This window comes from Nomascus leucogenys, chromosome 2, assembly GCF_006542625.1.
Source record: "Nomascus leucogenys isolate Asia chromosome 2, Asia_NLE_v1, whole genome shotgun sequence".
In the NCBI taxonomy this organism is placed as follows: Eukaryota; Metazoa; Chordata; class Mammalia; order Primates; family Hylobatidae; genus Nomascus; species Nomascus leucogenys.
The window spans coordinates 64,666,098-64,683,668 of record NC_044382.1 but is presented as its reverse complement, the minus strand read 5'-3'; the positions used below and the strand labels follow the sequence as shown (position 1 = coordinate 64,683,668).

Sequence of the window (17,571 nt, the reverse complement as noted above, 5' to 3'; positions counted from 1 at the left end):
ACAAATTTCTCTAGGATATATACCTCAGAGTAGAATTAATGGGTCAAAGAGTATGTATATCTTCAACTTGACTGGATAATGGAAAAACTATCTCCCAAAGTGGTTGTACAACTTATATTTTCATCAGCAATGTTTGTGTGTTGAGTAGCAGAATTTTGTAATAATTGCATTATTAGAGTCATTTATTAATCTGCATCATGCCAAAAGAAGATTCACCCCAACTTACTGGATTTTTTTTCTTTCTCTTCTAGAGGAATTTAAAAGTTTTGCCTTAAAGCATCCAGAATATGCTAAGATATTTACAACATACCTAGACCTCCAGACGTGCCATGTGTTTTCATTACCAAAAGAAGTCCAGACAACCCCCTCCACTGCCAGTAATAAAGTCAGCCCTGAAAAGCATGAAGAGAGTACCTCAGACAAAAAAGATGACTGAAAGCAGTATTTCCAATAAGGAAAACACAGTAGCTTTTGCTTGAAATTGTAAAGGCACTTATTGATAATACTTTTAATGTGTTGGTAATGATGTTTAAAATTGAAAATTTTTAAAATAAGAATGATAGATTTTCTTACTAAAAATGTTTTTATTAACCTGGCTTTTATTGGAAAAAATCAAGCAATATTTCTTTTTCTTTTGTGTTATATTGTACTTTACTGATTCGTTTACTGGTGATACATACGTTTTTATGGATTTTCCAGTTTAATTTGCATATACAAATGAATGCAATGGTCTTACTATTGGTGAGCATTGAGCAGCACCGTATAAAGTTTTAAAAATATAAACACTTTTTAATCTACTTTCCTCTAAAAATCAGTAATAGAATTTCTAATCCTTTTCCATTTGGGAAATAAGAATGAAGAATCTGAGAATTTTACATCTATAACTTTACAGATTCATTTTTCCATTTAAGTTTCAGTTTCTTGGATCACTGAATATGGGAAGGGAGAGCTTCATTAATTAGACACAGCTTCTTAAGAACTTATATTCTCTTTAACATACATCTCTATTGTAGTTTTTTTTTTTTCTTTTGTTTTTTGAGATGGAGTCTTGCTCTGTCACCCAGGCTGGAGTGCAGTGGTGCGATCTCGGCTCACTGCAACCTCTGCCTCCTGGGTTCAAGTGATTCTTGTACCTCAGACTCCCGAGTAGCTGGGATTACAGGTGCCCACCACCACACCTGACTAATTTTTGTATTTTTCGTAGCCATGTGTTTTTGCCATGTTGGCCAGGCTGGTTTCGAACTCCTGACCTCAGGTGATCCACCCGCCTCAGCCTCCCAAAGTGCTGGGATCACAGACATGAGCCACTGTGCCCAGCCTATTGTAGATTTTCTTAACTACTTGCTAAGGAAATCATATCCTTTTACATGAACTACAGGTTTAGAACTTGGTTTTAAGACAACTGCTATGGCCAGAGGGTAAATGGGAATTGCCTTATTGAAGGTAACATTGATTGCCTAATGAGAAAATGAATTGTTTGCCACAGAGTTGAATTTAATTTGAGTTAGCTAGTTCAGAATGTAGCACTTGCCCTATAAATGAATCACATTTGTTCTATTTATATAATATTAGAATTAATGTATTATCATGTAAGTGGGAATTTTATTTTGTTGAGTGGACTCTCAAATTTTAGAACTTGTGTGAAATATCTCCCAGAAAACACAAAAGGTTTCAAGGTATCACCCAAAGCTAGGGAATCAAAAAACCTACTTTATTAATGCAAGACCACAATTTAAGCCCCAGGCAGGAATCCAACAGTAACATTTTTCCTTTAGGTTAAGCAATAATTTTTTTGAATTGTCATTTTTAATGGGTCTCATACATGCATATTGCTAATATCATTCATGTTTGAGATTTTCAACAAAGAACCAATTTATTAATATAATGTACAAAAATAGTTGGTTCATTTTCTGAATTCAGTCTTTGAAATAAAACTCCTTGTTTTGGCTGTGTTTCTGAATGTATTGGTGATTCGCCCCCAAGCTAATTTTTTAAAGTCATTTTTGAAGTTGGGAAGTCTCATGAGAGATGTTGAAGTATGTATTTAATCAAGAGTCATGATTTCAAACTAGTTTTACATATTAAGCAGTTAGTGTTCTAATTTAATGGGTAAATGTGTGTTTGGATAATACCTGAAAATTTTATCCTTAAGTATATGTAATTATTTGCCTCTTATATGTCTTAAAGCTATTTAAACAAGGTGTTAAATGAGCCAAAACTATTGCTTAAGTAATTAGAACAGTACATTTTTATCAGAGTGTCTGTCATATGCAATGAATGTATGTAATACTAAAAAATCATGACTACTTTTATCAAAGAAAAACCACACATTAATCCTATTAATCATGAAAGCATAGCATTGTAAATTAAAGGTTTTCTTTGAGGCTCTTGAAAGTGATCCCATTGCTTTCCTGCTTTAAAATAATATTTTATGCTCTTTATTTCCACTTCTGTGAATGTGATATTTCTATTTTGTGATTATGTTACTGAATAAACAAACTTGCTACATAAAATTCTTAGCAATTAAAAAATTCTGGTTCTGCCATTTTGTATCAAATGTAATATACCTTTTTAATATCATATATTTACATATTTATGAATATGATTAATCATTTTTGTTTGCATTAAACTTTATGAAATGTCAGAAATGATTTTACTCTAATGAAAAACTCAAATTTTGCCCAAAGTAGCAATATTCTTAAAGATGTGGAATTTTGAATGGTTGAATTTTATATAGTAACACAAATTGTGATCATCAATATTATTGCAGACCAGGACTCTGCTTATATACCTTGCTAACAAAGATTTCTTTCACAGAGATTTTTCTCCTCTTAAGATTTAAAGTAAGAGTTACATTTTATTAAGTCAGTTAAATGCACTATGGTTTCATACAGTAATATAAAAAAATACTCTTTGAAGAGAGAAGTATTATATCCTAAAACCTCTAAACCATAAAAATTCAATTGAAAGAGTTCTGTTGAAGGATAATGACATACTGACTGCTTATAGACCAAGTTGCTTGCATTACGTATGTTTAGTCCTCCTTTGCCACTGCTTTTAGAGCCTTGGAAGGCTAAGCGTGATAGTAATGCTAGCTCTGATGGATATTTAAAGGAGACTGCCTCACTTTTAGAAGACATCTGGTCTGCCCTCTGCATGAGGCACAGCAGTAAAGCTCTCTGATTCCCAGAATCAAGAACTCTCCCCTTCAGACTATTACCGAATGCAAGGTGGTTAACTGAAGGCCACTAATTGATGCTCAAATAGAGGGTATTGACTATATTGGAACAGACGGACTCTCCACTACAAAAGTCTTTGGGTATTTGTTTCTTATATAGAAAATGCTAACATGAATAGAAAGATACTGGTGCAAGACCATTTCCGGGAAAGCAGACATATTTACATTTTTTTCCTTTTCTGCTCATTTTAATGAACTCCTCAATTTTTTGTTAAATTGTTTTTTCAGAGTGACAAATAAGTCCTATGGCTTCATAGAGGTGAAGCTCTTCATATATATTCAAATTACGTATCACAAACTTTGGTAAATAGGATAGTAATCTGAAGAACTTTTGCCCTTTTTACCCCATTTACTGTAACTCTTGTTTCTAAGTAATCGTTCTCTCTCAACAAACTTCTCAAGTGTCTGTGTAACAAGCAACATGTTCTAACAAATTGTCTCCATTGGACTTCAACAGCCAGCTCCCTATTTTTTATAACGTATTAACTTTATTATTTTCTTATTTTAGAAGAACCTATGCACATTAGCAAAATTTAAAAGATAGAGAAAAATATAAACAGAAAAAATTATGTTTACTTCTACCACCCTAAATCAACTATTATCAATTTTATACATATTTTACTCCATCTTTTTTCAAAGTTTCTTACATTTTCAAAATAACAATGTGTATATGCTGTTTTATATCCTATTTTTTCACTTATAGCATAACATTTTCCAATGTCGTTAAAATTCTCTGTGAATGTAAATTTTAAAAACCGTACCTACTGTTTTTTTGAAATCGGTAACAAGCTATGTGTAATCATTCTTCTAATATTAAACATATTATGTCCAGAATTTATTTCTTCTGGTGGGTTCTTGGTCTTGCTGACTTCAAGAATGAAGCGACGGATGTCAAGGTGAGTGTTACAGCTCTTAAAGGTGGCGCCTCCAGAGTTGGTTGTTCCGGTGGGTTCACAGTCTCACTGACTTCAAGAATGAAGCCGCGACCTTGCAGTGAGTGTTACAGCGCTTAAAATTGGTGCGGACCCAAAGAGTGAGCAGCAGCAAGATTTATTGTGAAGAGTGGAAAGGGACCGCAGCAGATTGCCACCACTTGCCCAGGTTGCCAGCTTTTATTTGCTTATTTGGCCCCACCCATGTCCTGCTGATTGGTCCATTTTACAGAGTGCTGATTGGTCCATTTTACAGAGTGCTGATTGGTCCATTTTTACAGAATGCTGATTGGTGCATTTACAATCCTCTAGCTAGACAGAAAAGTTCTGCAAGTCCCCACCCGACCCGGAAGCCCAACTGGCTTCACCTTTCAATATGAGTTTGATTTTCATTTGGGATCTATTAAAAAATACAACTCAATATTCCATAGTAGTTCATAATTAGAAATAGTTTGCTAAAACTTACTGAGAAATCTGCTGAAGATTTTATAATTATTAAAATTGGGTTTAAACTACTTTTATTACAGGAAAAATTTGACATTATTATTATAGATTACATAGAGTATGGTAATTTTAACCATAACTTAACATGAAGGTAATTTTACGTGACGTTAACCGGTTCATGTCTTCTAAAGGTGAGTAGATTTCACCTTTTCAAAATATTTTTTCCTTTGTAAAAGTAACAGACAACAATTATTACAATAAGCAATAATAATTATAATGGCTACCTATTGGAGTGCCTATCATGTATTAGTCATTGTGCTAAGTGATGTCTAGGCATCTCATTTACAGTTCAACTCATTTGAACCTCAATGAAGCATAGTTATGTTTGTCCCTTATTTTATTTAACAAAATTTAAAACTATTTCTAAGTCACTCATTAAATGACAAAGCTTAAATCAAATTTTGTCTGATTGTAAAGGCCATACTTTTAATCATTTATATAAAACAACACAGCTGCCTGATTTATAGAATTTATAGATTTAACTTCTGCCATATATTTTCTTACTGATGAATGATATATATCAAATGTTGACTTAGTTTTTAAATGGAAGACAGAAGCGGTTTAGAATGGCCTATTTTCAGTCAGCCAAAAACGCCAAAACCTTCTGTGAGTAGTCTAGGTACTGGAAATCAGAGACGATTTGAACTTCAGGATACTACAATATTTTTTTTCATTTGTGGGTAGTGATGGAGCATGAATTCTCTACTTCTTATTGGTCCTTCTGCTGTGATGGCCCTTTCAGTCACACCTCTGTTCTCAAAATAAGAATATAATCAATAAAGTAGAGTTTGAGGAAACTGAGGACCAAGTCAAAAGTGGGATACCTAGGACTTCCTTCTAGTTACTGTGGAATTATCTCCTTTGCTTTTCTTCCTGTTTGTGTTTTTTCTATCCTGTTAATTCTCTTGCCTTGTGGAAAGCACAGTGATTGTTTCAAAGCATAAACCAGACATCACTTTTCCAGTTTAATTTTTTTTCAAAGGACCCCACTGCATTTTGGAAAAAATTCAAAATATTCAATATGGCCTACAAAGCCCTGTCACCCTTAAATAGGGTGTTGGGTCTGGCTCAACCCACAGTCTAAATCTCAACTGTCTCCAATCTCCTCCCTCACTAAACTCCTACCAGCAAATCTCTTCTGCAAACTGGCTAATGCCCTATTCTAGCCTCAGAGTTTTGTGCTGCTGTTCTCTTAAGTACAGTGTTTTTCCCCAAGATTTTTATCTGGCTTTCTCTTCTTCGTTTAGACTTTTAAACAAACCGCTTCATTGAGATACAATTCATATACATACAATTTACCCATTTAAGGTATACATTTTAATGTTTTTACTATATTCACAGAGTTGTACAACCATCACCACAATCTAACTTCAGAAAGTTTTCATCTTGATTCAGATTTTAAATCAAATGTCACATCATCCAGTAGGAACTCCAGTCACTAATTAGAAATGCCCATTATGTTTCTACAGACATTCTCAATCCCACTACCTGTTTTGTTATTGCACTTGAACTTACATGAAACTATTTACTTGTTTATATATTTATTGTCTGTTATTCCTAGCACATAGAAGGTATGCGTGGCACACAGTAAACACTTGATCTTTGATGAATGAATGAATAATGATAACATTAATTTTTTTGCTTATTCTGCCTTGTATTGTGTAAGATTAGAGACAGTCCTTACAACAAACTTGAAAACGCAGACTTACGATCTTTAAAACTCATATGTAAGTTAAGGCTCAGAGAAGTTTCATCACTTGCTCAGAGTTACATAACTAGTGAATACCAGGGCTAGATTTCAAAACCAAGGCTGCCTGGCTCTAAATGAGGGGATGTTTGATTAGGCCAAAGTAACCTGAACCCTTAAAATAACCAGGCTTTAACTTCCAGAAACATGGGAACTAGATAACCTGAGAACCTGCTGGCCACAAAACCCTAGAATACTGAACACAATATCGCAAACATATTTTGAAATGCATAGATGAGCATGCAAAATACTGAGGGAACTCCTCAATGGTCAAAAGTGGAAGGCAGCTGAAAACCAAAACTGTGTAAAAGCCTGAAAGTTACAGTTGTCCTGTAGACGTTTGTCAGTCTCAGTAACAAAGGGACTTAGTATTTTTTGGCTATGGAAGACAAAAACAAGCTTTTTGTATAAGGTGGGAATGTTGAACTGAGACTCATGGGAGAAAAAGATGAAGGGTTAGAGGCTCAGTAAAATAATGAACTGGAAAAATCCATCTTCTGACAAAGAAAGACAATGAGGAAGGTTTTCTGTCTTGGGCTGGGTGCTTGGTTGGAGCAGGGTGAAAGAATCTCTGATTTTTCAAAAAATTTCAGTTAAAAAATGTTTCAAAACTCATTTTATGGCCCAGTCTATGTATGTCTTGTTGAATGTCCCACGTGCATTTGAAAGGAATATGTATTCTGCATTTGTTGAGTGTAATGTTCAACAAAGGAAAATTAGGTTCAGTTAGTTGGTAATGCTATATAAGCTCTCTATAGCCTCACTGATTTTTTTTGTCCACTTCTTCTATAATTATTGATAAGGGGATATTGAAATTGTCAACTGCAACCATGGTTTTATCAGCAGTCAGTTTGTTTGACGTCCTGCCCTTAGATTCATAATCACTTAACGATTTTCAAATAGTCTTGATGAATTGACCCTTTTATCATTATGAAATATTCGTCTTTAATTCTAGTAATACTCCTAATGTTACCATAGCTACTCCAACCATGCCAACTTTCTTATCATTAGTGTTTGCATGGTTTATAGTTTTTCATCCTTTTACTGTTAACTTCTGTCCTTATTTTTTAAATGCGTCTCTTAAATGAATGTTTTATGACCCATTCAGGCCTTGGTTTTTTTATTCTATATGACAATTTCTGTCTTTTAATTGGAGCACTTACTCCACATACATTTAATGTAATTATTGATACAGTTAGGTTTACTACCATACAGAGTCTACTATCTTGCTTTTTGTTTTCTGTTTGTTCCATCTGTTCTAGGATACTCTCTCTTCCTTTTCTGACTTCTTTTGAATTAATCATTTTTTTGACATTTTATCATTTTATGTTTTCTTTCGGCTTATTAGATATAATTACCTATTTTTAATGGTCGCTCCAAAGCTTATAATATCTTTCACATCTAAACTGTATCTTTAATGTAATATAGTTTACTTTCAAATAATAGTATACTTTTTCACCTATAGCATGTGAACCTTACAACAATATACTCTCATTTTACTCTACCTTATTATTTCTGCTATTGTCATATGTTATTTATGTGTTTTAAACCCCATAAGACACTTTAATTATTTTTGTTATAAATAATTATAACAATTGACAGAAAGTAAGACTTTGATAAAGAAAGGTATTTTATATTTATCTACATATTTACTGTTTCTGGCACTCTTCATTTCTTTATGTAGTTCCACTTTTCATCATTTTCCTTAAGCATGAGGACCTTCCTTGAACAATTCTTGTAGCACAAGTCTTCTGTCAATAAGTTCTTTCAACTTTAGTTTGTCTAAATATGTCTTTATTTCGGCTTCACTTTTACAGAATATTTTTGATGGATACAGAATTCTAGGTTGATTTTCTTTTCCTTCTAGTACACTACAGATTTCATTGTCTGTTTCTGTTTATTGTCTCTGATGGGAAATTAAAAATAATTATCTTCCTAGTTCTGTTGTATGTAATTTATCATCAGGCTACTTTTTTTTATTATTATACTTTAAGTTTTAGGGTACATGTGCACAATGTGCAGGTTTGTTACATATGTATCCATGTGCCATGTTGGTGTGCTGCACCCAGTAACTCGTCATTTAACATTAGGTATATCTCCTAATGCTGTCCCTCCCCCCTCTCCCCACCCCACAACAGTCCCCAGAGTGTGATGTTCCCCTTCCTGTGTCCATGTGTTCTCATTGTTCAATTCCCACCTATGAGTGAGAACATGCGGTGTTTGGTTTCTTGTCCTTGCGATAGTTTGCTGAGAATTATGGTTTCCAGTTTCATCCATGTCCCTACAAAGGACATGAACTCATCATTTTTTATGGCTGCATAGTATTCCATGGTGTATATGTGCCACATTTTCTTAATCCAGTCTATCGTTGTTGGACATTTGGGTTGGTTCCAACTCTTTGCTATTGTGAATAGTGCCGCAGTAAACATACGTGTGCATGTGTCTTTATAGCAGCATGATTTATAGTCCTTTGGGTACATACCCAGTAATGGGATGGCTGGGTCAAATGGTATTTCTAGTTCTAGATCCCTGAGGAATCGCCACACTGACTTCCACAATGGTTGAACTAGTTTACAGTCCCACCAACAGTGTAGAAGTGTTCCTATTTCTCCACATCCTCTCCAACACCTGTTGTTTCCTGACTTTTTAATGATCGCCATTCTAACTGGTGTGAGATGGTATCTCATTGTGGTTTTGATTTGCATTTCTCTGATGGCCAGTGATGATGAGCATTTCTTCATGTGTTTTTTGGCTGCATGAATGTCTTCTTTTGAGAAGTGTCTGTTCATGTCCTTCGCGCACTTTTTGATGGGGTTGTTTGTTTTTTTCTTGTAAATTTGTTTGAGTTCATTGTAGATTCTGGATATTAGCCCTTTGTCAGATGAGTAGGTTGTGAAAATTTTCTCCCATTTTATAGGTTGCCTGTTCACTCTGATGGTAGTTTCTTTTGCTGTGCAGAAGCTCTTTATTTTAATTAGATACCATTTGTCAATTTTGGCTTTTGTTGCCATTGCTTTTGGTGTTTTAGACATGAAGTCCTTGCCTATGCCTATGTCCTGAATGGTAATGCCTAGGTTTTCTTCTAGGGTTTTTATGGTTTTAGGTCTAACATGTAAGTCTTTAATCCATCTTGAATTAATTTTTGTATAAGGTGTAAGGAAGGGATCCAGTTTCAGCTTTCTACATATGGCTAGCCAGTTTTCCCAGCACCGTTTACTAAATAGGGAATCCTTATCCCATTGCTTGTTTTTGTCAGGTTTGCCAAAGATCAGATAGTTGTAGATAGGCTACTTTTAACATTTTTTCTTTGTTACTAGTTTTGAAAAATTGTATTATGATTTGCCTTGGTGTGATATTCTTTATGCCTTTGGGGTTTATTGAACTGCTTGGATCTGTAAGTTTAAAGTTTTCATGAAATCTGGAAATTTTTCAGGTATTTTTTTTTTCAAATAATTTTTCTGCCCCTAATCTTTCTCATTTCTCTCCTCTAATTACTATATGTTAGACCATTTGGACTATTCCATAGGTCACTGAGTCTATGTTAATTTTTTTCATCTTCCTTTTTCTGTATGCTTTGGTTTTCAAATTTTTTGTTGCTCTTCAAGTTCACCAATTGTGTCTCCTGCAGTATACATGTTTCATTTCAGATACCACATTTTATGCTTCTTGAATTTTTATTTAGTTTTTTTCTTAGTTTCTATTTGGCTAATGAGAATTCCTATTCTCTCATTATGTTCACAGATTTCCTAAATTTCTAGAATATATTTATATGCAGTTTTAAAGTTCTCATTTCCTATTCTATCTTTGTTATTCCTGGTTCTATTTCTATCAGCTGATTTTCCTCCTAGTAATAGGTCATATTTCCTTTTTCTTTACATGTCTGATAATTTTGTGTTATATCTTGGACATTATGGATGCCACTTTCTTAAGTGTCTAGATTTGGCTGTCATCCTTAAATCGGGTGTCTAGTTTTGTTCTGCCAGGTGGTTAATTTACTTGCAGATCAGCCTGGTTCTTTCTAGGCTTATTTTAAGGTTTTACAAGAAAGGGTCCATAGTATTCTTTACTTTAGGATTAGATTAGCCTTATGCCTAAGTTATAGCCTTTCTGAGGGTCTCTTTTGAATCTCCTGGATATTCAACAAGGTCTCTACGCTCTGGCTGTTCAGAAATCAAATGTGTTCTAACCTTGTGTGAGCTCCAGTAATTATTCAATATACAGCTTCCTTTGTAGGTATTCTTTCCTCAGTACTTTTTGTTTCTCCAATAGATGTTCTTTATCTGTCCTCATGGAGTCTTTTGCTGAGCATGTGCAGCTTAGTAGCTATATTAGTCTACTTAGGCTGCCATAACAAAATAACACAGACTGAGAGGCTTACAAAACCAGACATTTATTTTCTTACAGTTCTAGAGGTTAGAAGTCCAAGATCAAGATGCTATTAAGGATGGTTTCTGATAAGATTTCTGGTTTATAGACAGCTGCCTACTCATGTGTCCTCACGTGGTCTCTTCTCTATATATATGTCTGGAGAGAGAGGGAGAGAGAGAGAGTGCTCTGGTATCCCTTTCTCTTATAAAGATACCAGGATGTGGAGAAATAGGAACACTTTTACACTGTTGGTGGGACTGTAAACTAGTTCAACCATTGTGGAAGTCAGTGTGGCGATTTCTCAGGGATCTAGAACTAGAAATACCATTTGACCCAGCCATCCCATTACTGGGTATATACCCAAAGGATTATAAATCATGTTGCTATAAAGACACATGCACACGTATGTTTATTGCGGCACTATTCACAATAGCAAAGAGTTGGAACCAACCCAAATGTTCATCAATGATACACTGGATTAAGAAAATGTGGCACATATACACCATGGAATACTATGCAGCCATAAGAAATGATGAGTTCATGTCCTTTGTAGGGACATGGATGAAGCTGGAAACCATAATTCTCAGCAAACTATTGCAAGGACAAGAAACCAAACACCGCATGTTCTCACTCATAGGTGGGAATTGAACAATGAGAACACATGAACACAGGAATGGGAACATCACACACCAGGGCCTTTTGTAGGGTGGGGGGAGGGGGGAGGGATTGCATTTGGAGATATACCTAATGTTAAATGACGAGTTACTGGGTGCAGCACACCAACATGGCACATGTATACATATGTAACTAACCTGCACATTGTGCACATGTACCCTAAAACTTAAAGTATAATAAAAAATAAATAAATAAATAAATAAAGATACTATTCCTATTGCATTAGACCACCACTCTTATGATCACATTTAACCTTAACTTACCTTTCTAAAGGCCCTGTCTTCACAGACAGGCACATTGAGGGCTAGAGTTTCAACATATGAATTTAGGTGAGGGGGATGAAGACACAATTCAGTTCATAACAATAATTAACTAAAGACTTAAGGGGTTTCCTATAGAGATTTCTGTAGCTCTATCTATAACCAACTTCCTTTTTCTCAGTACTATACCCCACACTTTCCAACCAACTCAGCCTGCTCAGGCTCTAATCTCTGTCTCCTTCTCTAAGTGACACTTCTGTATTCTGTTTGGGCTCTTGCACTCTACAAAAGAGTCCAGAAAATTTTCTAGACAGAATAAAACAGAGTGGTCATTATATCACCTCATTTGTTTTCCTTCTCTTGGGAATCATAGTCCTGCATTGCCTCTTGTCCAAAGTCTGAAAATAGTTTTCATATATTTTGTTCATTTTAATAATACTTTATAGCAAGTGGGCTAACCAAGTACTAGCTATTCCATCATAGGTGGAAGCAGAGTGTCCTCACTGCCTCCATCCCAAGCATTTCAAAACACAGAGCTGACCTCACATGTGTTTGCAGTTTGAAAATTACTGATCTGGTCTATGAACCCCCAACGCTGAGAATTAAGAATTCCCTGGGATACCAACTAGACAGAAATGTAAGTCTTTGGAAGGATACATCTTCAACCTAACATGTGATGGATTGACAAGTAAAGCCCAGCCAAATCAAAGTTCTCAAATTACGAAATATGCAAGGAAATAAGGCAAGAGTCAGCACAAACATTAGGAAAAATCTCAGAATCTTTGGATTATAGAATTGTTGAATATAAAAATTAAAGCAAGATTTTAAAGGCTGTTTAAGAAAATGATGAAACTATGAGAGGTGAACATGGTACCATAAAAAAGACTAGATCTATTTGAAAAAGGCTTCTAGAAATAGAGCATCTAGAAAATAAAACTATATATTACACTAAATAGATGAGTTAAACTGTAAATATTGACACAACTTTACAAAAGAAATAGGAAACTGATAATAGACTTGAAGAAACTATCCAGAATGCAGCATACAGATGCAAAGAGAGAAAAATGAGGAAAGAAAGTAAAAAAAAAACAATAGAATGAGAATAATTGGCATGCATTTAATTGGAATTCGAGGAGAGAGTAGTAAGAATGAGGAAAAAAAGTATTGTTTGAAGAACTAATAGATAATACTATTCTGGAGTCGACAAGTATGAATCCCTTGGATTCAAAACTGTAATGAGCCCCAGCGAAATTTATAAAATGAAATCTGTACCTCAATTCAACATAGTGGACTGCAGAAACTAAAAGACAGAAGATCTTTAAAGCAGCCAGAAGTAAATATGTTACTTACCAAGGAACAAACTAGTCAGTAGCACTGCTAGATTTGTCAACAGCTACCACAGAAGCCAAAAGACAGTGGAATAGTATCTTTAAAGTGCTGAGAGAATATTACTGTCGACCTAGAATTGTATATCCTACTAAGCTAATTTTTAAGTATTGAGAGTAAAATAAAGCTATTTTCAGACAAACAAAAACAGTTTGTAACAAAGAAAATTTATTCAAGAAATATCTAAAGTATATACTTCAAAAATAAAGAAAATGAGCCCTGATGTAAGAACCAAATTCAAGGAAGAATGGTAAATAAAATAAGTGGTAGATAAATCTTTTTAAAAAAATTGACTGTAAAGAAAAAGAAATAGGAGGAAGAAGAGGAGAAGACAGTGGACAGTTAATAAATATCGTAACAAAGTGGAACTAAAATACTACACAATCATAACATACAAAATAGGAGAGGACTATGACCAGGTTTAAAGCCTTGAGAGTAGGATTGAGATATGGATTTCTTCAGATTTTATTAATTATCTGTGTTAAGATTTTAAGGAAACCATTAAAAGAATAGAAATAGCAGGTGAAATGTGGAAACTGTTGTGGGAATTTTAATTTAAAATTTTAATTTTATTAAAAATCAAGCAACCACTAGTGCATAAAATAGATAAGAACATGGAAAAAGCAAGGTAAATATCACAAAAACAATATGGCTGAAATAAATCCCAATTAACCAATAAGCAAACTGATATAAATAGATTATAAGTAAACTAAATTATCAAGATAGCTAAAGTAAATCCAGTGCTATGCAGTTCGTAACAAATATAAGAAAAGTTTAATATCAGAAGAAACCCTATAAGCCAAAAGAGATTATGCGCCTATATTCAGCATTCTTAAAGAAAAGAAACTCCAATCTAGAATTTTACATTCAGCAATCTAAGCTTTGTAAGCAAAGGAGACAGAAGATCCTTTTCAGACAAGTAAATGCTAACAGAATTTGTTGCCACTAGACATGCCTTACAACAAGTCCTTACATGAGGAGTGCTAAATATGGAAACAAAAGACCATTACCAGCCACCACAAAAACACACTTAAGTATATAGACCGTTGACACTATAAAGCAACTACACAATCAAGTCTGCATAATAACTAGCTGGCAACATAATGACAAGATCAAATCTGCACATATCAATATTAACCTGGAAAGTAAATGGGCCAAATGCCCCAATTAAAAGGCACAGAGTGGCAAGTTGGATAAAGAAGCAAGACCCAACTGTATACTGTTTTCAAGAGACCCATCTCACATGCAATGACACCAATAGGCTCAAAGTAAAGGAATAGAGAAAATCCTACCAAGCAAATTGAAAAAAAAATATAGGGGTTGCTATTCCAATTTCAGACAAAACAGACTTTAAACCAACAATGGTCAAAAAAAGACAAGAAAGGGCATTACATAGTGGTAAAGCATTCAACTTAACAAGAAGACTCAACTATACTAAATATATAGGCACCCAACACAGGAGCATCCAGATTCATAAAAGAAGTCCTTGGAGACCTAAAAAGAGACTTAGATAAACCATACAATAATAATAGTAGACTAAAACACCCCATAACAGTGATCACGGGGGCAGAAAATTAACAAAGATATTCAGGACCTGAACTCAACATTGGGCCAATGGATCTGATAGACCTCCACAGAACTCTCCACCCGAAGACAACACAATATACATACTTCTCATCACCACAAAGCACATCTTCTAAAATCCACCACACGATAAGGCTAAAACAATCCTCAGCATATCCAAAGAAAATTAAAATCATACCAACCACACTCTCAGACCACAGTATAATAAAAATAGATATCAATATCAAGAGGATTGCTTAAAACCCTATAATTACATGGAAATTAAACAACCACTCCTGGATGACTTCTGGGTAAGCAATGAAATTAAATCAGAAACCAAGAAATTATTTGAAACTAATGAAAACAAAGATATACCATACCAGAATCTCCGGGACATGGCTAAAGCAGGGTTAAGAGGAAACTTCATAGCACTAAATACCCACATTAAAAAGTTAGAAATATCTCAAATTAACAACCTAATATCACATCTTGAAGAACTAGGAAAACAAGAGAAAGCCAACCCCAAAGCTAGCAGAAGACTAGAAATAACCAGACTCAAAGCTGAACTGAATGAAATCGAGACACAAAAAAATTCAAAAGATCAATGAAACCAGAATTCATTATTTGAAAGAATAAATAAGATAGATAGACTGCTAGCTAGACTAATAAAGAAATGAAGATCCAAATAAACACAATCAGAAATGACATAGGGGACATTACCATTGACCCCTAGAAATGCAAAACAACACCAGAGATGATTACAAACACCTCTATGCACACATATAGAGAACCTATAAGAAATGGATACATTCCTGGAAACACACCTCTCAAGACTGAACCAAGAAGAAATTGAAATCCTGGACAGACCAATAATGAGTTCCAAAATTGAATCAGTAATAAAAAGCCTACCAACCAGAAAAACTCAGGTCAAAACAGATTCACAGCCGAACTCTACTAGACATATAAAGAAGAGCTGGTACCATTCCTACTGAAACTATTAAAAAAAAATTAGAAAGCACTCCTCCCTAATGCATTCTATGAGGCCAGCATCATCCTGATACAAAAATCTGGTGAAGAGAGGAAAAAAGAAACCTTCAGGCAATATCTTTGATGAACAAAGATGCAAAAATCCTGAACAAAACACCAGCAAACTGAATTCAGCAGTACATCAAAGAGCTATTCCACCACAATCAAGTAGGCTTTGTCCCTGGGATGCAAGTTTGGTTCAACAAAGGCAAATCAATAAATGTGACACACCACATGACAGAAATGAAAACAAAACCACATTATCGTCTCAACAGATGCAGAGAAAGTTTTTGATAATATTCAGCATTTTTTTTTATTTAAAAATCCTCAGTAAACTAGGCATTAAAGAAACATACCTCAAAATAATAAGAGCCATTTACAGCCAATATCATACTGAATGGGCAGAAGCTGAAGCATTCCCCTTAAGAACTGAAACAAGACAAGGATTCCCACTCTCACCATTCCTATTCAACATAGTACTGAAAGTCTTAGCCAGAGCAATCAGGCAATAGAAAGAAATAAAAGGCATGCAAATAGGAATAGAGGAAGTCAAACTATCTGTGTTTGTAGACAATATGATTTTAAACCTAGGAAACCTGATTGTCTCTACCCCAAAGCTCCCGGATCTGATAAACAACTTCAGCCAAGTTTCTGGATACAAAATTAATGTGCAAAAAACAGTAGCATTTCTATACACCAATAATGTTGAAGCTGAGTGCCAAATCAAGAACACAACCCCATTCACAATAGCCACAAAAAAGAAACAATGCTTAGCTAACCAGGGAGGTGAAATCTCTCTATAAGAACTACAAAACCCTACTCAAAAAAATCAGAGATGACACAACAAATAGACACAAACAAATGGAAAAACATTCCATGCTCATAAATAGGAAGAATCAATGTTAAAATGGCCATACTGCCCAAAGCAATTTGCAGATGCAGTGCTATTCTTATTAAACTACCAATGATGTTCTTCACAGAATTAGAAAAAAAAAAACTTCTTCAATTTTTATAGAACCAGAAAAAAAGAGCCCAAATAGCCAAAGCAATCCTAAGCCAAAAAAACAAAGCTGGAGGCAACACATTACCCAATTTTAAACTATACTACAAGGCTACAGTAACCAAAACAGCATGGTACTGGTACAAAAACAGACACATAGACCGATGAAACAGTAGAGAGCCCAGAAATAAAGCCATACACCACAACCACCTGATTTTCGACAAAGTCAGCTAAAACAAGCAATGGGGAAAGGATTCTCTATTCAATAAATTGTTGATGAAATGACTGGCTAGCCACATCCAGAAGACTAACATAGGACCCCTTCTTTACACCATATACAAAATTAACTCAAGATGGATTAATGGCTTAAATGTAAAACCTAAAACTGTAAAAACCCTTAAAGAAAACCTAGAAAAATACCATTCTAGATATAGGCCCTCGTAAAGATTTTATGACAAAGATACCAAAGGCAATTTAAACAAAAACAAAAATTGACAAATGGGACCTAGTTAAAGAGCTTCTGCACAGCAAAAGAAACTATCAATAAACAGACAACCCACAGAGTGGGAGAAAATATTTTCAAACTATGCATCTGACAAAGGTCTAATATCCAGAATCTATAAGAATCTTAAATTTACAAGAAAAAAACAAAAACTCTATTAAAAATGGCAAAGAACACAAATAGACACTTTTCAAAAAAAGACATACACACAGCCAACAAGCATATGAAGAAATGTTCAACATCACAAATCATTAGAGAAATGCAAATAAAAACCATGGTGAGATACCATCTCATCCCAGTCCGAATGGTTATTAATAAAGTCAAAAAATAACAGATGTTGGCAAGGCTGCAGAGAAAAGGGAATGTGTAT

At 34.5% G+C, this 17,571-nt stretch overlaps 1 protein-coding gene across 1 annotated transcript in view; it reads left to right on the top strand.

Moving 5' to 3' along the window:
• The window catches only part of LPCAT2 (lysophosphatidylcholine acyltransferase 2), a 74,827-nt gene extending 72,282 nt beyond the window's left edge, over positions 1-2,545 (top strand). The window contains exon 14 of the mRNA XM_030796906.1: positions 252-2,545. Within this exon, the coding sequence (XP_030652766.1) occupies positions 252-436 (185 nt within the window). The 3' untranslated portion in view covers positions 437-2,545. The remainder of the gene's footprint in view (positions 1-251) is intronic.
• Positions 2,546-17,571: the final 15,026 nt, after the last annotated feature.